Consider the following 25,326-nt stretch of genomic DNA (forward strand, 5'->3'; position numbering starts at 1 on the left):
AATATGGCAAAAAGATCTGTGATAGTTTTGTCTCCAGATCTGCTCTATAACTCAGCTTCTTCAAAGTTCAGAGCTACCTGTGTCAGCAGTTCATGGATGCTCTCTGGCTGCAGAACTGAAGAGCCATTGGCACATTCACATTTTGCTACAGTGAGTAAATCAGGCTGATTCTGTGATTCTGTGATCTAATACTGATGACAGGAGATCTCTGTGTTTCTTATTTCAGAACAAGCTGGATATCTCCCTCCCACCATATATTACCATCCTAGTTTCAAACTCCAGCTGGAACAGAAAAGTGTCAGAACGCCTTGTTCGGTCCTTGAATTAAGAGGCATCAAATGAAGGTAGTGAGGAAAGGAAATCTAAACAATGACCTCCTTTTTCAATTCAGGTTGCTGCTCAACATTGTGAACAATCGAGCCCGAAGAATAGCATGATGACAAAATAACACATTCCTAGTGACATGGAATTAAATTCCCACTTCTCTGATCTAACTTCATCCCAAAGAGAATAAAATGCTGTCATTTGGAGTAACACAAGTCTCATTCAGCCCAGCTGTTGGTGATGTGTGTGTACTCTCTGTGTACGATGGCAAGTTTTTCCCACAAACACTTGGCTTTGCAGGCAAAATGCTTTAGAATCTAAGTGCTCCAAGTTATTGGAGCATAACCTTTTTTGTTAATATTTACATTGCTTTGTGGCCAATAGAGTAGAACTAAAATCCAGTAAATGAGCAGTAAAGCACAAGGAATAGTGGGCAGCAAAAGTCTTCAAACAAAACTAGAATGAAGTGCAACAGAGAAGAGATGCAATGCTCCTGTAGCTTACAACAAGCAAAGAAGCAAAAAGAGCCTGTGGAATATTTTGACTGTCAGCAAGCTTGTTTAATGTAAAAGGATAGGTAATACGGTGTGTGCTCAGTTACAGTTCACAGACACAATATTTTCACTGTAGGAATACTCTACATGGAAATAGCCAATGAGAGTGGTGAAAAAAAAGTCATCAGTTCAACTAGTTCATCCTGAGACTCTCATCAGAGCTTTTTTAAGTGTTTGGAATGGGACTTCAGATATTAAGGCAAACACTACCATTACAATACTTTCTATAAAAGTTGTTTTCATGGACAATGGGACTTTACACTTCCCAACACTTATCTAAAGTAGTATAATTTTATACCATCTCCGAATTCCCTCTCCAATCCTGCCATGATCATCAGATAAATTCTTCAAATTTCTGTGGCTGGATTATCATCTATTCTCTTTGTATTTGTTAACAAGCTAATTTTAGTGGTGAAATACAAAACGTGCACCTCATCTACATACTTGGTGCTTGTTGCATAGGAACTTCTATGGCTTTGCCTCATGTGACATGATAAACAGTACCAATGACGTGGAGGTTCTGGAATTATTTGAGTGCTTTTAAACAGTATTCCCTCTTTAATCAGATGGATGGGCTGGTCCAAGCTGTCTCATTTCCCTGTCAGGTAGGTAAGGCTGGGCTGTCTTTCCAAAAGGCACGTGGGAGAACTCTGACTTAGCTGTGCTCTGATGCACGTTGTAAACTGAGTCGTATTTTTTAAAATCTAAAAGGTAACTCACAAGAAAGTGTTCACTGTTGTTTAAGATACAATGAAATAAAGCCTGATGATCTTAAAAGCAGCTTAAGATGAGTACAGAGTTGGGGCAATATTCTCAAGAATGCATTTGGAAACAATATAAAATTTACCTAATGATTACAGTTAAAGCTGGGGAGCCTAAAGGCCAGTGACATGAAATACTGCTGAGTGCACTTGCATTATTGAACAGACTCTGGAAGGCAATTGATGAAGCCAGCATTGAAAGCTGCCAGACAGAAGAGACCTTTCAGCAATTTGTTTAAAGCATGAGTAAAAATAAGCCCCCTTCTGTACAAATAACATGTTAAAGAACAATGTGGAGAATTTTCAAGCCGTTTAGTTCATTTATATCCTTTATTTTTTACGTCTTTCGTGGAGAATAACCATACCACAGAGGATAATCACATTCACCTTTATTCATACCTTGCAGTGTGACCAAGCCATGACAGTATGGGCAAAGATTGCCTCACAGTTAAAGCATTCCTTTGCTAATAGGATGCCCCCAGAGTTATGTGGAAAAATGTAAAGTTAGCAAGGGAAAAAAAAAGAAAAAGGAATTCTGGTAAAGGTACTACAGCTCCTTGCACGTTTATTGCACTGCTCTCTTTGCCTTCCACTACCACTCTTTTCTACATCTACAGCGCTCAGAATAAACGAACTAGAGCCATTAGGATTCCCTTCTCATGTGGGGGATGAAGTTGCCACAGTCTTCTCACTTTCTGCATTGACACTCAGCATTTTTAACGCTGCGTTGTACACTGGAGACAATTTTGGAGCAGCACTATAGCGGACGTGGCCCCGCGCAAGAGCGAGCTCACTCAGCACTGAGGCGGGGCGCAGTGCAGGAGGGGGCGCTCCCTCCGCAGCGCGCCGCAGTGCTCTGTGCTACGGCGCCCCCTGGCGGCGGACGGGCCCCATCCCGCCTCGAGTTCTCGTTCCCGCTCCGCGCTCGCTCGGGGCTTTGCGTGGCCTTGGCGGTCTGCCTTACCTGGGGCGCCTCGCCTTTCGGGGAGACATCCTTACTGACTGTGCAGAGGGAGAAACTTGTGGTGTGCTGGAAAAGTGTGTGACCTTTGTTTTCAGAACACGTGCAGGAAATGGAAATAGATTTGCTAATGACACAGCCTGCAGCCAGAAAGGTGTTCGTGGTGTTCAATGTGCTGCAGCTTACAGATGACGCAGCTGAGCTGCTGCTCATTGCACAGATGGTATGTATCTCTCTGAGTGCCAGACCAGCCTCTGGTAAGGGTTTTATTAAGCCAAGACCCGGTGTTATTACTTAGCCACATCCTGATGGTTTCTATTGATTTTTTCAGGCCAGCTGTCTGCCTCGGAGTTGCATCCACAGAGTAAATAATTCACTTCCTTGCAGGTTTCTGTACTGTCCACATTGCTATCACCACTGTAACTGAGCGTTGCACCTGTACACTTCTGGGAACGCAGAGAACTGTCTGCTCTTTGGGTGCGATACACAGAGGTGGAAGTGCAATCTCACATGCCTTTGCTAGGTCTGGAGAGGCATTTGGTGTTCTCAGAGTGTTTATTGCTTTTTGTGCTCAGAACAGAAGGTCTGCTAACAACCTTTTAAACTTGGTACGTGTGCCAATCTCTCTCTACATGTGCTGAGTTCACCACTTAGAAAAGAAGAAGCATGCTGTGGGAGAGGATATTATCTCTATGTATTTAATTCAGAAATTTTAGCTGGGAGAGATAGGAGGACTCCAACATTTGTGCTCTGGACAGAGCTGGCCTCTTTTCTTCAGCTGCAGTCAGGAAGGAGATTTGACCTTTAACTTAAGCAGACAATTAAAATTTTGGTTTAAATACCTTCCCCTGCATCACTCAAGAATTTTCTGGTGAAGACAGATTCTAGTTCCTCAGGATAGCATCCATTCCACTCCTCCAGTGTCTTCCTTCTCCATTCCATCCACTCACTCCAATTCCTACAGCAAACAAGGAAGTCATTCGAGGCAACAACTGCTTCACTTGGTCCCCTGAACGATGTCCACCCAGTGATTTTGAAGGAAGCCAAGATCACGTTAACTTCTGCTTTTGCATATTCAGTTCAAATCATAGTACACACACAGGTTAATATTTTCAAATATTTTAGACCAAAGTTTTATCCCTGAGAAATACAACAGAACTAAAGAACCCCCCAGGCAAAACTACCCACAGTAAATTGTAGGTGTGTATGCAGGATACCATTTTAGGGCCAAATTCTAAACTTAGATGGAGCCTATAGCACAGATGGATGATTACATATATCTGACAAGAGGACACCGTATGGAATCTCTCGCAGTAGAGCTGATGACATACTATATTAAATGGAAATTTCTAACTTAAAATGCTGACTCACAGGTCCCTGTTATGCAGTGATTTGCACCCGTTATGAGTGCAGTAACTGAAGGCACTTCAGGAGTTATCTTAGCTATCATCTAAACTGGACTGAGCTGAGGAAGGATGGGAGAAAGAGATGGGGCTCCAGTTCCAAATTAAATGTGTTTTCTTTTTCCTCAGTGAACCTTGCTGAATGAACAAACTGAAAAGGAAAATAATACCTGGGGCTTCTATTCCAGTTTTCCCCCTACATGGGATGAATGTGAGCTACCACATTTGGAATAAACATGGCAATTAAAACCAAGAAATGGGCAAATATTTGGGCAAGATCGCACTGTCAGACAGCAAATGAAAGGAAGAATAAATTCTGCCATTACCACGCAGAGGAGCAAAGTGCCACAGTCCCTATGGCTATGGCTCCTAAGAGTGGAAGAGGAGGGGCTGTGTTGGTGAGTTGACACCTCTGTACTTAGGGAAGTCAAAGCGTAAGTGTCTGCCGCTGCAGGAAGCGCTGCTCAAGGCCCTTAAGTGGCCTTTACTGACCTTCCTGCAAGTCCGGGCTCCTTTTGTTCCTTTGTTATGGTGATCTTAATAATTCCACAGCAGGGGAGAAGAGACGCTTTTCTTCCTGCATAGTACTGCAGGATGAACAGTCACGCTGTACAGCTAATAGTCAGAACCTCTTAAAGCAAAGCCACGTTTGTTTTTTTTCTGTGAGAAGTTTGCTGCCTTCCGGAATGAAAAGAGGAAGTCTCGTAGAAAGCGGTACATTGCCCATGTAACTCTTGGCATTTTACAGGGTATTTTTCTTCATGGTCCCCTGTGCTCATTAGCTTTGCTGCCACGAATCGTGCATTTTCACCTTTGTCTGAAAGGTCCTACGAGGCTCGTGTTCTGTGCTAACAGGGCGATGTTCGCTGGCAGACTGTTACAGCCGGAGGTGCTTCCTGCTGGTGGCGAAGCCCCCTGAGAACGAGCTCCCATGAAGTCCACATTTGCACGTACGGTATAGAACACGTAAAATATCGTAGCCAACAAATCAGTACGTGCAGCAACAGTCGTACTGCAGCGGGGTTGTGAGACCGATCCTATTTATTTCACATTGGTTGGGGCAGAGAAAAGGTGCGATATCACCGCGCAGGAGTCACGGTAATGAAGCAGATTAAGGGATTAAAAAGCTCCCCTGTTCCTGGGGCGTTGCGGTGGTGGATCTGTGCTGCATCTGACACGGGGCGCCGAGTGCCGGTGCTCCCCACGCACCGCTCCCGCACAGCCCAATGCAGCACAGGCGCGGGGCGGAGCGGCCCGGCCAGCCCCAGTGCCGCGCGTCAGCACCGCCCAGCCGGCACGGGGGGCGGCTGCTCGCAAAGCCCGGCGGGGGGCGGTCCGGTCCGAGGGAGCGGACGGGAGGCGGCTACCCGCAAAGCCCGGCGCGCGGATCGCGGGCCCGGCCTTAAGATGGCTGTTGTGCGCGGGGCGCCGCCGCCGTCGTAGAGCCGCGAGGAGCCGCCCGCCGCGCCCCGCCGTCATGGAGTGCCCGCACCTCGGCTCCAGCGTCTGCATTGCGCCCGACTCGGCCAAGTTCCCGCAGGGCTCGCCCTCCTCCTGGTGCTGCAGCGGTGAGTGCTCCGCGCGGCCTAACACCGCTCCCGGCCCGAGGCGGCCCGGCCCGAGCGCGGCGGGGGGCGGCGGCCGAGAGCCTCTCCCGGGCACTGCCGCTCCTTTGTTCCCCGCGGCCGCCGCCCCGCGCACACCCCGACCCCCCCGAAGCGCGGGACCCTCGGCGGGAGGTGCGGCTCAGGGCCCTCCCCGCGAGAGGTGGGAAGGAGGCGGCGGGCCGGGGGAGATCCCGTCCACGCGGCCGAGCGGCTGCCGCGTGTCCCGGCGGGCGGAGGGCGAGGGCTCGGCGGCTGCGCTCCCGGGCCGGGCCCGGCTTTGTGCGGGGCGGAGCGCAGCCTCGGCCCTCGGCGGACTTTGTGTGCGCGCCGTGCCCGCGGCCCCTTCGGCCCGCGCCCCCCCGCTCCCGCGGGCGCGGAGGAATGCGGGATCGTGGAGCTTTTGTTCGCCCCGGGAGCTGCGTGCCTCGGCGCGGTGCGTGCTGCCGGTGCGGCTTTCGGCTACCCCAGATTACTTCTTTTTTTTTTTTTTTTTTTTTCCTTAAGTAGATGCGTTTGGAAGCGCTTTACGGAGCGCAGCTGAAAGCGGCGTGCCGAGGTGCTGGGGCGCGGGTCTCCCCGACAGCCGAGGAGCGGCCGAAGCGGGGCTCGCTGCGGGCCGTGCGGAGCTCCCCGCGGGGCTCTTTGTTCGCCGCTTCCATAACGCGCAAAACCGCCCTCGCACCGGTCGCGCGGTGCTGTTGTTGGAGGGCTTTGCCTACGAAGTTTCCGCGTCCCGGTGTTAAAAATGCAGCCTTTGGAAGGACGGCTGCACTGACAGCCTGCGGTGGTGGCTCTGATTTTGGTGCGTTTCTGTCCGTCCCAGCCGCAGCGGGGGCAGTTCTTCTCGGCGCTAAAGCGCGAGCAGCCCGGCATGCGTGGTCGCGGCTGGGTCTGCTCCCAGCAGCAGCACTGCACTGCTGTGTGCGTGGCAGCACGCAGAGCCTTGCGGGTGGAAATGACAGATGGAGGGACGTGTTGGCTGTGTTTTAAGGTTGTTCCCGTTTTTAAGGAAAGGTGGCTGTCCTTTGTCTAGCAGAATCTGTGCTGTAGTGTGGGAAGTGTGCTGCCCGAGTTCTCTCCCGCGGTGGCAGCTTCCTGGAGCCGAGGTGTGGTGCTGCTGCTTCCTGTGGCAGAACCAGCGCCGTCACTGCAGTGCTGTGGTTACAGGGGGAGGACGCTTTGTAGGGGAATAATCCCCGTGAGTGGTTTGAAGAAAAGAAGGAGTGCAGGAAAACTTGCTTTTTTTTTTTTTTTGTTGTTGTGTTTCTTTATTAAAAAGTTCTTCACGAGACACCTGACTCAGTAACTCTGTTATCTGCAGGCTGTTGGGTGAGCAGAGGTGTCATCCAGAAGCACGTGGCAGTAGGGAACCACCCTGCGGAGAGCTTCAAGTAGATTAACTAAAAACATATCCTCGGCTATTCATAGAGCTTCTCAGCTTTAAAAATAGGCCAGTTTGCAGGTACAGGGTCCTGCTGGGCATGTTCCCAAGTGGAAAAAGGTCAGCAGTCAGAACAGCGTTTTCTCTGTCAGTCAGAGGTGTTTGCCCAGAAGGGGGTTGCTGAGCATGCGGCGGTTTGCCAGTGTCTGGGGGCAGGAGGAGGGAGCTGGGCTCATGGGGAACAAGCAGATCTGTAATGATGCTGTGCCTCAAGGAGTGCCTCCCGTCACTGTGCTTGTAATAAAGTCCATCACATTAAGGAGTCGCACAGAGCTTGCATAGAGAACTACTAGGTAAGAAAGAATGTCGGTATGCTGAATCTCCAACACTGTAATGGGCAAACAGCAGGCTTGTGTCAGCTTAATCAAAAATAATTATTTTCAGAAATGACTTTTGTGTTCTTACTCATCTGGTAAAATGCAGTGCATTCCTTCTGAGCTACAGCTGCTGGTGTATGTTGTTAGGTTTGCTTCCTAAAAGTATAGAGTGCTCTCTGTTTCTTGTCTGTGCTTGTTTCAGGGAGATTAGTTTTGAGAGATACGTGATAGTGGTTTCTGTCTGTCCACAGTAAATGCAACTTCTTACTCACTGCAGCTTGGTAACGTACAATTAAATAAAGTGACATAAACATCTTGTAAAAATGTAATGCATTTCCCATTGCCTTTGATGCTGTTTTCCAAGGTCCTGTGGACTCGATTCTCTTTGTTGATGTTGTTGCTTCAGCTGCAGAAAAACGTTTAAAGGTAATTTTGTGCAAAGTGTAATTATACAGCATCTGACACCTTGCGCATTGTCTCAGAATGACTCAGACCTCGCGGCCCGTCCTCTGCTGAGTACTGCTGACCTTTCCAGAAAAGGAGCGCGGGTGAAGATAGCGATGCAGGAAGCATGGCTGGCTGGTCACTGATAGCAATGCAGTGCCCATGGGTGGGAGAGTGTGTTCACACTTCAGACCAACAGTGGCTATTTTTGTCACTATCTTGACTGCGATTTGAGGGCCTGGAATTGTCACACAGAGTTAGTGACAGACGTTTGTGATTCACCTCTTCCTCTATTCTGTAAATGCTCTCGATGGCAGCAGTACTGCACAGGGTAATAGGAATGCACTTCTGAATCTTGTGGAGGCTTATGACTGTACTGTGGAATGGTGCTGCATTGGAAGCTGGTATTTGGAAGCCAGCTTTACCAAGGTTAGGGAATTGAGAAGCATGTACACCAGCCTGAATTACTCGTTTGGCCTAAGTCAGTTCCCCCAGAAGCTACCTGCAGCATTGTTAACGAGGTTCTGAGGAAGCAGCAAGGGCAGGCGCTGATGGCAGGTGTGCTGGTCAAGTATGAATCTTTCTGCTCCAGGTTAAAGAGCAATGGTCTGTGCTCTTTTGAAGAGCTGCTGTTACCAGTGTGTAGTTAGAGTTTTAAGCACTTCTGTGAAGGAAAGCCTGTTTTCCTCAGTATTCAGTCCTGTCATGGGTGCTCTGCATAGCAATACAGAAAGCAGTGTGCATTTGCTCTGGGAGCTTTAGGGCTGTCAAAAGAGCACAGGACACATTTTTGAAGATCCAGAGGTAAGGCTGCTGTTGCAGCTGCTGTAATGGGGCATTTAAGAGGAGACAAAATTCATATGTGGACTAAAGATGGTACAGAAACTAAAAATTGCTTTAAATTAGAGCAGTGACATACTGCGTGCAGATGCCTGCTGATTCCACGGGCCTCCATTTCTGAGACTAACGCTGAAGTTGGAAGCAGAGTAGCTGGAGGCATTGGCAAGAGCGCTGTGGAGCATCACCGTTGGTGTGATGTGCCGCACCTTCGGCGCTGCTGTGCAGATCATGCAGCTATGAGAAGCACTGTGGAACAGCTCGGATGTGGCGTTGCCCAACAACTTCTGATAGGCTCGTGAAACCGCGGGGAGCTGTGCCTCACCTCAGCGAGACTGCAGTCTTTTATCGCACTTGTGCAAGTCTGAAGGATTTTGTCAACTTCTTTCTGCATGGCTGAGTTGAACGCATCGGTTGGTTGATGTGGAGTTGAAGTTATTTCTATAGAAGAACTGTGATAGACGGACAGAATTGTGTCTGCTGAGACTGAGATCCAGTGAATTAGATTTACAGGAGAATTGCACTTCTGGAGCACATTTAAGACTTGTGTTTCAGAATATCTTTTTTTTTTTTTCTTTTCAGTAGTGTAATTTTGTTAGCAATCGAAGAGCAGTTCTGGCTGCAGAGTGGTATTTCCTGCTACAGCAATAGGTCCTTGCCTGACATCTGTTTCTTGCATTCTAATTTCTGTTGAATGAGAGCTGTAATTTTGCAGTAGGTCAGAAACACATGTTGTGGCATTTCAAATGACGCTGGGACTAGAAAAACTATGGAAAAGAGCACATACAAGGGAGCAGATTGATTACCGTAGAGATCTGCATGCTGAATTGTAACATTTTTCTTTTTTAAGGTAATTTTCAAAATGTGGGTTTTTGCTTTTTTGTTTTTTTTTTAAAGATCAGAATTACCCCAGATGTCACTGAACACTTGATTTGTGTGAATGCAAATGTTTTGGACTGAGTAGGAGAGCCCACCACTGTTGTGGTCTTTGGAGGATGTCTCCAGCTACATGAGTTACACTGTGTTGGGGTTTGCTGGAGTGTTCTGCCAGGCTGTGGGGCTGTTGTTATCAGGGCCATAAGAAAAGCACCACAAAAGCCCAGGTGTGCAGACTTTAGCCATCACTGGTTCTCTTTCCATCCCAGTTCTTGTGCTTCTTCACCATCTCTGTGAGTTTTTTGTCTTTTTCCTTTTGTTACTAGAGATCCTTGTTTCTTCTTCCATTTTTAGCAGAAGATGGGAAGAAAGAGAACTTGCTGAAAGTGGAAGAGGTAGGGAGAGCTTTGTTCCTATGACCAGTCAGCAGCATGCAGACTCAGGGTAAGCTTGTGGACGTAATGGTCTGTGTACGAAGGTGATCTCTCGTCTTTCCTATGTCTGGACAATGAGTTTGACCTGATAAAGACATTTGATTATTATTTTTTTTTTTAACCTCTTTTATTCAGTCATGTTCTGAGGTTGAATAGTTGTTCATCCATTTCTTTGGGTTAATGCAATGCAGGAATGCTTCTTAGTTATTTTTCAGACTTCATAGGCTGTTGTATCTCCTTAAGCTCATTCCCTGGCTGTTTTCAAGTAAAGCTTATTAGCTTTGGCTTGTATTGTTTTAGACTCAGTCTTGTTTTCATTAAAACTGTGAACATTTTTTTTTCCATTTGAATCTGTTGCTTATGTATGGGACAATTGCTATCATAATCTGTATGATAGAATGCAGTGCTTTGGGACATGTTTTTTAGGAAGATTTCTCTTTGTTGAGGTGAGGTCAGAGTCTTGGTTTCAGTCTCATAGGCTGGACCTTGTTTTCCTCTGCAGTATGAAAAGAGGAGTGTTTGATTTCAGATACTTGGCATTTTTAAAAGAACATTTGAGTAAAAAAAAACAAAAAAACAACCCAACAATGTGAATTGATGATGCTTCATGTTTTCTAGGCTTTCTTTTGTAAAGTTTCTTTTATTCTACTCAACAAAATCCCAATCAAAACTTGAATGTTAGCTGATGAAAGAAACTGCTCCAGAGGAAGGCAGTATGCAAACATCTAATCCATTGCCTTTGTTTAGAAACTAATTCTAATCTTCATGAGGATCTTGATGCTAAATTTTGAGGGGCAGATTTTACTCCTGAGGATTCCAAATTAACTCTTCCAAGTGCACCATCATGGTAAGGAGACAGGATGCTCTGGAAGTGTGATAGAGAGGCAGGACAGACTGCATTGAGCCTGGCATGCTCTTGCCTTAGCTACACATTAGTTCAGATCTCACCACAGCTGGTTTAAGTGTAATCAGGACAATAATGTTCACCTGCTTCTCCTAATCCCTTCAAGATGTGCAAATGGTTTAAAAAAAAAAAAAAATTAGAAATGCAAAAAGCAAATAGAAAACAAAACAAGAACTGACCCAGAGCTTTATTGTTGCTCCATTTTTCTGATAGTCAGGCATAGGGCTGCAGGGTGCTGAGGCCAATAGAATAGTGAATTTTTTGTTACATCTGTGCCTGAGGTTTGTAGTGAAAGTTTCAGACAATGTTTGGAGGGAAATAAAGCTTTGAGCCATTTCTCACTTGGTCTGTGCTGCTCTTAGTAACCTGTTCCTGCATCACTTTCTGTTTTGTTGGTTATAAATGTCTTTCGGGTAGCTAAGAGTGGTTAAAGGCCACGCAAAATGATGGCAGTCCATGGAGGTTAGAAAGCACAGCTGCTACAGAAATTCAGAAAACTAGTTGAGGCTTTTCTGATAGGTGTTTTGGGATTATCAGAGGAAACAGTTGTTTTTGTGGAGTGAATCTGAATAGTATCAGGTCAAATACTGCTTTATGGTATCCTTGTTACTGGGACCGTGTAAAATTCTGCCCTCCATTTCCTTGATAATAAGAGGGCTTCTTGAAGCGTAGCTGACATGGTAAATGTGCTTCACATTCAGCAACCTCTACTGGTATGCCAACGCAATGCTTTTTTTTTTTTTTTTCCTCCTTTGGAATATTTGGTTTTGGATCTTGAAAATGTAGCTCTGAAATTCCTTTGACAGATCTGATTACCCACTTGAATCCAGTCCCGCTAACCGCAGGCAGCCTGCCCAAATAAGATAATTCTTCCCAACGTTGGGCTATTTCCCCCTCGCAGTGTTGCACCAGACGGCTGTTTCGCTTGGGAGCAGAAAGGTGCTGGGCTTGGGGGTGGGTCCTCATCAGAACCAAATGGGCAGGTATTGATTTAGTTGTTTTTTAAGGCGAGTTGTATGTACCTCTTAGAATGCAGTCTGAGTGCAGTGAGTCCATGTCAGAATACGAGTGCGTACTCTCACAACTGCCATGGCCCTTTTGGACTTGTTTGCCTGTGTTTGGTTTGTAAAGTTTCTATAATATTCTGCCCACTGAGCATTTTGCCCCCTAAGATATGAGTTAGAAATGAGTCTTTTGCATAGTATGAGGAAAATAGGAATTGAATGCAAGTGCTACAAATGAGTAAATTCATAACTAGATTAGCTAAGGAAAGCAAGAGGCCTTCTTGCTGTTTCCCCTTGTTCCCTCCTGCTCCCAGCTTGACTCGTTTGGCCCGAGATTGATTGCTGACTGATTCAAGAAGATTCTTTTCCTTAAGGGTTTGAAAATTACATTATACTTCTGGCTTTGCTGTGCTTTTACTGGCAGCTGTCTGAGGGTGACTGTTAGTGTAATTCATTTCTGTCTTGCTCTAACATAAAGATTGAATCACTTTTTTTTTTTTTGCGTGTTACTGCTGTAATACAGAACAATATCTGTTTTCCTGTGAAGGCTAGTGTTCAATTTTCATACATGTAAGTGTATATATGTGTGTGTGTATTTCAATGTGAATACTAATTAACAAAGTAGTCTGTGCATTAAAAACTGCTAGACGTGTACTTTTGCTTTACAGACTGAATAATTGGGTCTGATCAGTAGTGTTAAGTGACCTTTCCTTCGCCCTAGCAGAGGAAGCACAGCATGCTCTGTGTCTCGATTCTGTTTGTGATCTGAAGCCTTTCTCCTTGAGCTTGTTTAACCACTTCCTCGGAGCTGGTGTGTCTGTTTGCACGGATTGAATGCAGAAAGTTTGCCTTTCCCACCCATCTGCTTCTCCAGCACTGACTTTACAGGCAAACGAAAAGCGCGCGGTTACCGAAGTGCAAGATTTTCAGTGTGGAATTCTAATAGCGCAGTGAAAATGCTGAACTGTAGCCCTCATGGTTGAGGGTAATGGATGTGGGAGGTGAATGAAGTGCAGCTGGAGCTAATCATGTTGCACTCTGACAGACATTGCTCGGTGTTAGAAGCGTGGTGAACTCTTCAGTGACCTGCTTGTCCTGCTGGTTCTATGAAAAATGCTTTACCTACCCACGTTGTTATGTTCTAATCCACTGCTTGTTTAGTATGTTCCAATGAGAAGTGTTTTACCACTGTAGCAGAGTGGTCCACTGTAACCATCTGTGAAATGCCTTACTTGGGACTGAGCAACGCTTTTGTTCACTGAGGAGGGCAAGAAATGCTGCATTTATTGTTATGCATGAGCACAAATAGCAGTTGGTTCCATGAGTTCAGGCTATCACAAGATGACTTATTTGTTTTCTCATAAATACTCAGTCTTTCTGGTTTTGGCCGAAAGATTGCAACAGAAGAAACGTTTGCTTATTTTTCCATAGCTTTAAGGTAAGGGCAGCATCTTTTTATCATCTTTAGAGTCTCTTGAATTCTGGTACTTTTGGGTGTGATTTCAGGTAGGCTAAGACTTGACACGATCAGGACTTCCTTGCATGTCCCTTTACAAGGGTATGCAATGCTGAAAGAATGGTTAGCATTCCTGGATTGTCAGCAGTGCCTGCCAGGAGCCTTGCTTCCTTCTAAATTCTCTTAGTTTGATTTAATGTAATTACATTTAATATTTTCTTAAATTTTCCTGTGGCTTCTGGGTGCTGGCTGACTTAGAAGCAGCATTTAAATAATCTAATTAAAAATGATCTCCCTTCTGTTTGATTTCATTTTCAATAGAATGCGGTTTTTCTTAAAACAGCCAATAGTGTCACGCCAAGTGAACTTCACCTGAAAGATTTTTAGGCAGGAAATGTATTTTTCTAATATCAGTAGTTTTGAATGAATTCAGTCTATTTCTGAACTTTTCGTAATGGTGCTAGAGGTAGGATAGAAAGAAGAGCTTCATGTGAAGTTAGGTTTGAAAACAAGTAGGAATACTCTTTAAAACCTAGGCAGTAAAATGTCTGGCCTGTAACTGAGGAGTAGTACACATCACTTGTATTCAAAGCCTGGCATGTTCTTTTTTTTCCTGCTTTTTCTGTCTAGAAGGCAACATTAATCTACTCAGAGGTTGAAAAATACTCCTGTAGCATTTTCCTGTTTCAGTCACTTGGATTTCATTACTCAGTTGCTCATCTGGAAGTGGCTAGCTTACAGTTCCTTGCATGTGGGACAGGTACCTTCAGATCTGTACAGTTTGGCCCTCCCCAGCCCCCCACAAAAACAGCCACCATGGTCGCTTAACTTGGTGTTTGGGTAGTTTTGAAGGCTTCTTTGCTTCAGCTGATACATGGCTTGTGTCAGTGCCAAAGAGCCTGGTGGTGCTCATACCCAGGTCAGCTGCGGTCTTGACTGATGTGGTGTGATGAGCAGGGCTTCTGCTTTGTGCCCCTAGAAGCTGTTCTGTGGCATGAGCCGTGGGTTACAGAGCTCATGGGTCGCAGAGCAAGAGTGCACATGGCTCTAATGTGATTTTAAGTGGAACACCCTCAATTCCAGTCTCAATCATAGTGTTTGGATGTTCCATCTGGAGCGTAGAACACGTGTGCTCCTTGCCACAGAGGCTGCAGCAGGGTTAGAGCTGTGAAGTAACTGCTAACTGCTCAATCATACGGAGCACTGTGTGCAGCAGGAGGAAGTGGCAGGGTTGCTGCAGTGCTTACTGGTAGGAGGTGAGCTTGTTAAACCTGAAGCATTCACATCTTGTGCACGAAGGGAGATTGTGCGCAGCAAATCACGCTCCTCATATGTTTTACCCACTCTGTCTGCATCCAGAGGGCATTGCAGAGCTGCAGACCAAGGGGTGGGCAGAGCTTTTTTGCGGTGCCAGCCCAAGTGAGAGCATCAACTGGCATGCTGTCTCCTTGGTGTTTCTCATGGGCTGATGACTGGAGCAGTTGTTCTTAGAATACCGGTTCTCACAGTTCCCTCTCTCAGATACCTGATACTCTATATTATATATTGCATTGGGGAAATTCTAGGCAGTTAATTCAGAGCTGCTCTGGCAAGTCTCCCTGAAAGCTGTGTGTGGAGGGCTGAGTTTTAGGATATCTTACCCTTGTCTGCAGGTGAGGTGACACGCGTGCCTGGGCTGCTAGGTGTGTTCATAGGAACCGCCCAGCTCTTTTTGCAGTATCGGTCAGCATCTTTTTGGAGCAAGACTGAATAATGATGCCTTGGTGCAAAATGGTAATTGGGGCAGGGAGGGGTTGTTAGGAAGAACGGTTTATAAGTATGGGAAAGGAAGAGCAAGTCTGAATTCTCCAGAATGCTGAAAAGCACTGTCACATAAATCTTTGGGAGCTGATGCACACGTATGTCTGCACAGACACACAGCAATACTCTGCGTATGTATAGCAGGCGTGTGTGTGTGTGTGACCAAGTGCTTGTTTCTGGGACAGTTTGCATAGCGTGATACCAGTATGCCAGGGCAACCACAGCTATGTAAATATTGCTGCTAGTGCAGATACCGGCTGCGGGAACAGTGCCCTTTTCCAGTCCAGCTTTTATCAGTATAGCTGAGCTATTATGTCAACAAATGCAGAACTGGAGGAAGGCCATTGAGGCTGAAGCTGTCTCTGTGCAGGCCATTATGCCAGTGTAATTTAACCGCCTGGTTATAGCAGGAAGATGTTCGTGTCGGTACCACTCCTTTGGAGTGCAAAGTCCAGGCCATTTTTGTAAAGGATGCAGTGTTGGAAATAGCTTAATGACTCTACTCTCATTTCCATTTGTGCTCTTGAGGACCAGAATACTGCTTTGATGGCGCTGATATTTTAAAAGTGACCTTTTCCATAGCGATATAATAAGGGCTGTATTAAAGCTGGGGTATGGGTGTGCTTCAGCAGTTGCATTGGGTCAGTTTTGCTCTGGCTATGGCAGATCAGCTGTGCCACAGGGATATTGCCCTGCAGAAACTGCTTCATGCCTGCCTCCTGCTCATCCTGTTCCTCCTTTTGCCAGCTTCTAAATGGTGCCGCATGCTATTAAACAGCACTGTTAGCTCTTCCTAGGTTGTTTGTACATTTCTGCGTACTTGCAGCTTTCCCACATCAGAAAACTGCAGCTCTGTTCTGCAGGAGCAGAGGGTTTGCCAGGAGCCTTCTTGCATCATAGGGCTGTGCTCGGAGTCTGTTTTCTGCAAGGAAGAAAAGCGGCCAGGGCTCGGGAGTAACGTTTGGGTCATGGTGAGGGTAAGATGGGTGGGGGCCTGTGTGAGTGCCAGCCGCGTTGGCTGTGTCACAGCCGTTCTGCTTGACGCAACTTGGTGAACGTTGTTTGTCAGGGTGCTTCATGGGAAGTGAAAGCTGAAGGGACAGGGAGGAGCAGCTGTGTGAGACGTCTGTATGTAGTGGTGATTGATTGTGCCCTCTCTCGGGATGGATCGATGCTCTTCATTTGCACAGGGCTCTGTAGGCTGTATGGTAGAGAGGCATTCATGTTTTGTTTGGATCGTTCTGTAAAAGATATTTGCATTTCTTGTTACATGAGGAAAAAGAGTTTTTGCCCTTCTGAATGACCCAGTATTAAAGTGCAGTGGCAAACAGTGCCCTGTTTTGAACAATCCTGTGGCACTGCAGGTTTGTTCTCCTTTCTCTCTTGGTGTGTCAGAGCCTTCTTTGCCTTACAGCTCGGGCTGTTGTTAAAGTACAGCTCAGCAGGGCAGCTGAGAACCATTGCACGTGGTCATGGTGGTTCCACTTTAGAAAGCCACTGGTGTGCCGCAGCTCGTATGGTACTAAATAAAGGGTAACAAGCACAGATGAGTTTTTGTGTTGTTAAGGTGTGTGTTGGACAAAACTCTTCCAAATTGGAGGCTGCTAGTGAAGTGCATCCCTCCTCGTTGTTTTAATTAACACTAGAGGTCTGTTTGAAGGGTGATGTTCCAGGGCGGTGCAGTGTGCTCTGAATGGAGAAGGAGTTTGCACACTGAAGCCACGTGCCTTCATGTTAGCACTATGTTTGAAAGGAACAGCCCCTGCTTTCTTTACAGATAAAGCCTAATTTAGGTTATGAGCAGCTCAGAGCAGCTCCTGTCCTCTTGCTGTGTGTTCTGTTGTACCTGTTTTTTTGGAGCCCTAGCTAATGATTAAGGCTAATTTCTGCCTAACTTACTTTCTTAACAGCAAGTAATGGACAGTAACTGCTTCAGAGTCTGAAGAGTACCTAGAAAGTCAGGCTGGGAGGGCAGGTGTCTGAGCCAGCATCAGAAATGCAGAATGCGGTCTCAGAAACCTTCAAAAAGGAGTTACACAACTTGGAACAAAAATCCCCATGGAACAGAGCAGCTGTAGGTCAGAAATGCAATACTGCTGTGTTTCATCTTCGTGGGAGTCACTTCCATGTTATTTGAGCTCTTTGTGGGAGGAGATGTTTGCGCAGAAGATAAACTACGCACTTCTAATGTGATGCAATTGGAGCAAAGTTCCTCCTGAAAGCTGAAGCAAACAAGTGAGCCATTTTTTCCCCTGCTTTCTGATGTAAAGAGTAGAAAACAATATTATTTGGCAGCATGCAGCTTGTGGGATGGTTGCAGGCCTGGTGTGGAGCATGCACTCTGTGTGAGTGCTGCAAGAGGAGCCCTCTCAGTGTAGCTCAGCACTCCCTTGGCACACAGTGCTTACAGCACCTGAATGTGACACAGCAGTAGTCTGGTATGTAGAGGAAATGAAGAATAGTTTGCATCCTGGTTCCTGGGCTTCCAGATTGAGAACCCATCCCAACTACAGGTGACGACATAGGGACAGCAGGGATGCTAGTTAACAGGTGGGAGATCTCTGCCAGAATTTTCATCCTGGGAGGACTGCTTCATGCTTCTGGCAAGGCAAATGTAGGGTGATGGAAGTGGATTTGTAATTGGTTGTTTTTTCATGCAGCACTTAAGCAACTATTTGATACCATATCTCTGTTTAAGTATGCAAATGCTTTTGTCTTTGTTTCCTTCTGGTTAATGTTTTACCTTTCAGTTTCTGTAATTCGGGGAAATGAAGTAGTATCAAGTCAGACCAGTGGTCCATTTTGCATGTTTTGTTCTAACAATGGCCACGATTTCCCCTTTGTTTGCTCTTGTTTGTCAGAGTAAAATTTGGATTTTCCTAATCAACTTTTTCTATTTTGACAAACTTCCTCTTACACCTGAAGAATAGGGCAGAACTGCTCTGCCTGGCGCTGTGCCATCCACAGCAAGACTGCCATCACAGGGTGGGAGCCATCAGCTTGAGAAATGGGAGATTTCACTGCTGAAAATCCAGCAACAGCAGAGACAGTGTGAGCAAATGGATTTCCCAAGTGCAGTAATTGCAGCAATTGAAGGAACTTCCAGCCTTCACTGAAGGGCTGAAAGCACTGCCCAAGGGGCACTGATGGGGAAGCACAGCTGTTTCACAGCATGCAGAAATGATTGTGCTTTTTTCCTCATAATACAATCTTTATTCAATGGATTGGGCCCACGAATTAAAATACAACTATTTGTCATAAGAAGTACAGACTAGAAAGTAATTCTCCAGGAAGCAGTGTTAGCGTGTTTTTTTTGTTTTTTTTTTTATATCTGATTTTAACTAAAAAAGGCAAAATCTAATGATGGAAAAGTATACCAGCTCATTTAAATACCTAACGTAGTGACTAACTGCTCTTCTGATTCAGAACTGGCCCTGTTCTTCTCTCCCTCCATTGCCTTTGACTGGCAGTTACTTATCACGTGTAGAAAAATTAGGTGGTATTTTATGCTCTTGTATTTTTGGGAAAATCGAAGCTATTGCTGCTTTTTGTCCTTATACAAGTGCACCTCTTATTTTTCCTTCTCCATCACATTACCTGAATATTTAAAAGTGCAGTGATATGTCTGTAAATACTGTGTTAATGGCCTACACAGATGTTTGTACCTGTCTGGTGGGCTGCTGATCTCCCTTGTTGTTTCTCTGCGTTCTGCCTGCACAGATGACTTTGTGTGGTTGTTTTGCTGTTAACATGAACACTAGAGACATCTGTTCTGGGTTGGGGTGAGTTGGGGTGTGCAGTTTGTGTGTTTCCACCCTGGGATGGTGTTCCATCAGTTTTTAGTATCTCCTGCTTCTTACCCAGACCTTTTGCTTAAACATTTCAAAGTTAATTTCACTTTTCTAGACTTAGAAGACATAGCTAAAAACTCAGGTTATCAGTAAGGTGGTTTTCTCATGTCTTATTTGCAGAGCACAGCCCTGTGCTGCTTTTGAAGCATTCAGCAATGTGTGCATGACTGAGAGGCCAAAATCCTTCTGGATGAGGCCTTTACCAGCACGCAGCACGGGCATAATTATTGCAGGAACAGCATGTATCTTCATGTGTGACACGGTACTTCATCTGTGTGCTGCTGAGCACATGGCCAGGCTTTCTCATGTGTGGAAACGGCTTCTTGTGTAACAGGCTTTGTGAAACAGAAGTGAAGAACTCTGCTTTTATGCTTTTTCTGTGCTGAGTGAGCTGCCTTATTGCAAATGAAAATAAATGCTTTAAGTATTCCCATTGTTTTTACAACTTGGGCTTCTGATATTTTGAAATGCAACACAGAAATGAAGTAGACCTCACACAGATGGAATGCAAACAACAAATGTAAAACTTCATTGGGCTGTAACAGGCCAAAGAGAAGGCTGAGGGCCTTAGCAGCAGTGCTGCTGTTGCGGTGTGGGCTGATGAGCAGATTGCTGCTCTGTGTAACTGCTCTCCAGGTGGATTATGTAAGTGTAATAGCAGAACCTTGACACTTTTCTTTTTCTGTCTTTTGTAGTGTGCCGGTCAAATAAAAGCCCGTGGGTCTGTCTGACGTGCTCCAGTGTCCATTGTGGAAGGTGGGTATCAAGTATCGGTGTGGAAGTTATTCAGCCAGACCTCTGCTTGCTTGCTTGGCCGAGGCAGTTCATTCAAGAGGTTCCCAAATGCCTTTGTTCCCTGAAGGAAGCCTTGCATGTTTTTGTTGGATGCTGTGTGCTTACACCAAACATGCTTCTTTGCTGCCTTCTAAGAGTCTGGAGAATGTACCCAGCACAATTACTGCCCAGAACGGACCTGAGTGCTGGATGTGATCGGTCAGCTCAGTCCCTGGGTGCGTGGTTAGCAACCTGCCTGCAGCTGGGCACTGGGACTTTGTGCTCTTGGAGGTCCTGCCATCTCACAGAATCACAGAATCACCCGGGTTGGAAGGGACCTCAAGGATCATGTAGTTCCAACCCCCCTGCCTAGCAGGGCCACCAAACATCCACATTCAGATCAGGTTGCCCAGGACCCCGTCCAACCTGGCCTTAAACACATCCAAGGACGGGGCATCCACAACCTCCCTGGGCAGCCCGTTCCAGGGCCTAACCACTCTCCTTGTATAGAACTTCCCCCTAACATCCAACCTAAATCTTCCCTCCTTCAACTTCGATCCATTTCCCCTAGTCCTGCTGTTGTCAGCCCTTTTGAAGAGTTTACTCCCCTCGTGGGTGTAGGTTCCCTTCAGGTATTGATAGGCTGCAATGAGGTCACCCCGCAGCCTTCTCTTCTCCAGGCTGAACAAGCCCAACTCCCTCAGCCTGTCCTCATAGGGGAGGTGCTCCAGCCCCCTGATCATCTTAGTCGCCCTCCTCTGGACCCTTTCCAAAATCTCAATGTCTTTCTTGTACTGAAAAATCTCAAGCCATTATTCCACGAAGGTCTCTGAAGAGCAGCTAATGCTGTGGGCAGTCGTCAGGTCCCATTCAAGATGGAAACCCTCAAATCCAAGTTGGGCACAGCTTAGGCAGAAAGTACCATAAATATAGCAGTATAATTCTGGAACAGAGCAGTTATCCTGGCATGTCCGGGCTTCTGCAGGTTCCTTCAGGGCATACCTACTGATTTTGCATCCGCTGGAGCACAGAAAGAATTTCTGTGGGAACGAGACAGTCAGTGCTATTGTTTATATGTCAGGGTAACTGTCGAAAAACTGCTTCTCTAAAAATGTTCCTGATGAATAAAATATTGAGTCTGTAGGCAGTGTTACCATTTAGTGTCTGATGTGTGAGCTTTTGTTCTGGGACGCTGTCAATAAACTTGGTGAGGTTGAAATACATCCTCCAGGTCCCACTGGGAATGTTACCAACCAATTACAACACCAGAACATTTCTGGTGGAAGTGTGGCTTCATAGACCTGTCATTTGCACTGTCAGCCAAAAAGCCACCTCAAAAAGCACGGCTGTCTGCTCTGGTTTCTGCCAGCACAGCAGTGTCCCTGGCCACATGGCTCCACTAGTACAGTGCATTAGCAGAACTGTTTGTACCTGCATGAGAGTACAAATCCAGAGCAGAAAAACCTTCATGTGGGGATGGGCAGAACTCCTGGCAGTTGGCATTAAGCAAGAAGTGTGTGGGGTGTGGAAGTCACCTCTGGTCTGGCTATGCACTTCTAAGAGTTAATTACTTGTCAGCTGATGTTTGGGACTCTTGCATTTGTGATGACTTTTATTAATTGAAGATGCTTGACTTTCTGGGGAGACACCTCACAAGTTGGATTTGAGAATGCTCGCTGTGCCAACAAAAGAGCTGTAGGACTTCAGATTCTTTTCTCACCTGTGTGACCCATGCTGCTAAAGTAATCACACAAGAAATGAGTGCTGGGTGGGAAAACAAAGGAGACCTCCAAGAAAAATAGATGGGAAAATAATATGTAGAGCTAACCACATTCTGAGTGTGGAAAACAGGAACAGTGCTCTCCTTGGTTGTGGAGGTGCATGGGCCTGGTGAGGGCCCATGTGCTGGCCCTGGGTGCAGAGGTACAGAGATGCCTGTGTGTGGCTGCTATGAAGACGGTGGAAAAACTGATCTGGACAAAGTGGGAGAGTAAACAGGTTAAAAAAAATCAAGTTGACTGATGTTTTTGTGTAGGTGAATTGCCTGTTTTAATGCTTTATGATACTGCGTGTGTGTTAGGTTGTGATGTGTTCTGGTGGATTTTGTTATTTTTGTTCTGCTTTGTTCACCAAATGTTGGTGAAATAATTGTTTACAAAGCCTCGCTTTTTTTTTCTCCCTGTATTTTAGATATGTGAATGGCCACGCCAAAAAGCATTATGAAGATGCACAGATTCCTATGACCAATCATAAGAAAACAGAAAAACAAGAAAAAGTTCAGCATACTGTGTGTATGGATTGCAGTAGCTACAGTACATACTGGTAAGAGTTTCAATGCAGTAATTTGACAACCTTTTACATACTGGAAGCTGTAAGCTTTAAACTCTTGTGGAGTGTTATATACATCATTATGTACTTCATCTCTTGATTTCCAGACCTGACTGCTTTAAAGCAGTTATGAGATAACCGTCTGCTTTTGCATGTCTTGTGTAGCATTGGTTGTGGCTGCACTCCTGTGCTTCAGTGGCTTAGTTCAAACTTTTGGATGTAAATATAACTATGCGGGTTATGTGTGTGTTACATACACATACATGTGTGGTTTGGGTTTGTTTAGAACCTGCCTTTTTATTGCTGCTGTTCAGTAACTTTACTCCTTTCACCTAATGGATGAGCTGTTCGTGGATCCTTTATTTGTAATACCAGTAAGTTCAGTAACATGCCATACATTCTGCCTAAGAGATGTGAATGTGAGATGTGTAAATGCACGTTTGTTTGTTTCCAATATGCTTTTTTTCCTTCACTTTGGGGAAAAAAAAGGCCTCTGTCGGATGGTGAGTTGGTATGAGCTCTGTGTGAGTTTGGGAGAGGGATGGATCCTGCTTGGAGGCAGCATCAAGTTCTCTGACAAGATTAAATAGCAGAATCATGGAAGTGGTTCTGTTGACAGAAGCATGGCCTAGGCTGCTATGTGCAGGACATAAATAGTGCAGATCTTAGGGAGATCAGTGCTGTAAAATTGCTTACATGCAGAGCTCCATGGGTGGGTACTGCTTTGTTCAGAAAATCTTTGTGTACTTTATGGGGGAAAAAATCTATCAGCTGAAGTTTGCGTGTCCATTTTATGAAGAACAATTCTGTAACAAATGTTTTTATTGCTTGCAAGTAAAACCACAGTTAAAGTGTTCTGCCTGAGGAAATTCTGCTTGGAGCAATTCAGAAATGACTTGGGCAGTGTGTGTAGCAGTGGCAGGAGCTGTAGAGTTGTTAAACTCAGAGGGAAGTAAAATGGGAGTGGCTTTATGATGTATGGGGACTTTGCTTTTTCCTGCATTTTACATCAGTGACCACCAGTTTTGCCCATTCCTGTGTGAAAACATGTATTTTTCCAGGTAGTAACATGCACATATATTACCAGCATTGGAACAGCTGTGGGAAGCTAATCCCAGTTTCCCAATTAATGCTGTTAACAACTGAATTCTGAGCTGTGATTTTTTTTTTTTTTTTAAGTCACGTCGAAAGTAATAATGTATGCAGGAATTCTAGTGGGATATTGGAGATCTTGATCATATCTCCACTGACAAACAGTGTATGCCTGCTCTGCCAGAACTCGCAGAGGCTTTGTGTGTGTACACAGCACAGCTCCCTGCTGACCTCATCTCAAACCTAGGTATTTTGCACTGCAAAGAATGGTGCTCAAACTGAGGACAGTGACGTGTTATTGAAACAGAATGCGTTTGTGAGGAGGGGGTGGGCACTCTGTTTGGAAGCTCACTGGTGTTTCGCAGCATATTTGTAATAGAAGGCAGAAGGAGCAGTTCAGCATGTGATTTGTCTTCTGCTGTAATCAAAGCAGAAGGCTGAGTCATCAGTGGCTGAACTGGAACTAATTGCAGAGAGCTTTGCCGTGGGGACTTCCTCTTGCATATAATTCCCTGACAGATTACAAGTCTGCTGTGCCAATGTGAAGCTGAGCGAGTTTCAGAAGCAGCATATCTTTGTTTTCGTTAGAATATTTTGGGGTTTTTGGTTGTCAGAAAACAAATACCTGGATTTGTATACTCTTGTTATACTCTTGTATATATGTGTGTGTGTATACCTGTGTATGCTTATACATACATGAACACGTGTGTGTGTGTGTGTGTGTGTGTGTGTGTGTGTGTGTGTATTCCACCCCCCACCCCCATGGAAATGAGCTTAGATGTAAGAAGATGCAGCACAAAACGTTTGGACCAACGCCTGCCCCTGTGCTTTGGGCAGTTCTGTAAGACTTGCTGTCAACCAGTGCTTGCCACTGAAGGAAATGGTTGGGTGAGCTCCAGCCATAACCAGCTGCTGGAGGTGGAATTTTAAAGTGTTGTTTCCAGCTTCTTCAGTGTAGATGTGAAGCTGTGAGATATTGGGATGTTTATGCAATTATGTTGCTTCCAAGGGAACTTTTATTTAAAATCAATATTCTATGCAAAGCAGTGTGGGCAACCTCAGTAATTTGAAAGTCAGGAAAATGCAATCCTAAGACTTAATTAAATTTTCCTTCTATAAAGATGACAGAGAGGCTTTTCTGCAGTGCTTCTGCTTCTCAGTTGTGGAGTTTTGTTGAGCTGTGTGGAGAAAACTCTTGTTCTGCTTTCATCCTGTGGATTCTCAGTAGCTGTGTTCCTTAGCTGGGTGGTGGCAGTATGTCTGTGGAGGCTGTTAGAATGAGAAGGCATTTAATTGCATCCCATCCTTCTCTTTAGCAGTCACGAGAGCGCAGTGCAGGGTTTGTTGCAGCCATCCCTTTCAGTCCAAGGAGATGAAACACTGTGACTGCTGGAGCTAATGTGGTTTATTGAATTTTGTATCTGATTCTCACCAAAACCAGAACAGTCCCCTGTAATTGCATTTCAGAGTGGAAGTCCAGGTGTGCAGATGTGAAACCAGCTCTTCTAGTTGCAGCAATAAGGTAGCTTAGACTTGCAGTGAACTTTTCTGCTTTCAGTCCCTGTGCATGAACATAAATGGTTGACAGAAGTGAACAGGACTAATTAAAATGTGCCTGGGAAATGAACACATTCACAAACTTCTTTCCCTCCGAAACTGTGTCGAGCTTTCAAAAATCCATCTCTAGCAATAGCTCTTCTGTGGATTCCTTACTTAACATCTAAGAGTTACGGCTGCTCTGTTCGCTGTTTGGAAATTCTGAGAGTTGTATGAAGTTTCTGTTTGTGGATGAAAGAGCCCTTGAAGAAACCAGACATCCTGGGTGCTGCTTTGCAGGCTCCTTGCCATGGGAAGGGCATTACTTTCCCAACTCTGCAATCCCTTGATGAGTTCAGTGTTTCAATTAACATTGGCAGTACTGTTGCCTTTGTACTACATCACAGGTTTGCACAGCAAAGAATGTTGTAAATTCCAGTTGTGCCTGATAGTCGAGATAGCTTCATTAGTTTACGAAGCGTGGATCTGCTCCAGCTGATGATGGGAATGTGTTTCATAGCGGAGTCGGTGCCAAACAAGGAGGGGAGCAGTGAGAGCTGTGCTATTAAAGATGCCCAGTGTAAGCTGGTTGTCCTCACAGAAAGGCCGGACCCTCAGAGCT

At 45.5% G+C, this 25,326-nt stretch overlaps 1 protein-coding gene and 1 long non-coding RNA gene across 5 annotated transcripts in view; one reads left to right on the top strand and one right to left on the bottom strand.

Annotated features, from left to right (window-relative positions):
* Positions 1–3,284: 3,284 nt before the first annotated feature.
* On the bottom strand, positions 3,285–5,254 carry LOC122163279. Its single transcript, XR_006169872.1, has 2 exons — positions 4,496–5,254; positions 3,285–3,558 (listed from the first exon to the last, which is right to left on the bottom strand). It is a non-coding gene; the product is annotated as an uncharacterized LOC122163279 (long non-coding RNA).
* A 209-nt stretch (positions 5,255–5,463) lies between these two features.
* The window catches only part of USP3 (ubiquitin specific peptidase 3), a 35,678-nt gene continuing 15,815 nt past the window's right edge, over positions 5,464–25,326 (top strand). Inside the window, exons 1-3 of one of the 4 annotated variants that reach the window (XM_042823944.1) lie at positions 5,464–5,571; positions 19,670–19,730; positions 21,939–22,070. In XM_042823944.1, coding sequence (XP_042679878.1) covers positions 5,481–5,571; positions 19,670–19,730; positions 21,939–22,070 — 284 coding nt within the window. In that variant the 5' untranslated portion in view covers positions 5,464–5,480. Of the gene's footprint in view, positions 5,572–5,965; positions 6,044–9,941; positions 9,970–17,333; positions 17,359–19,669; positions 19,731–21,938; positions 22,071–25,326 lie in introns of those variants that run through there. The other 3 variants (XM_042823945.1, XM_042823946.1, XM_042823947.1) reach the window with 3 other exon arrangements.

The sequence above is a fragment of the Centrocercus urophasianus genome, unplaced genomic scaffold (assembly GCF_019232065.1).
Source record: "Centrocercus urophasianus isolate 14NV4802_14NV808 unplaced genomic scaffold, USGS_Curo_1.0 seq_23, whole genome shotgun sequence".
NCBI classification, from domain to species: domain Eukaryota; kingdom Metazoa; phylum Chordata; class Aves; order Galliformes; family Phasianidae; genus Centrocercus; species Centrocercus urophasianus.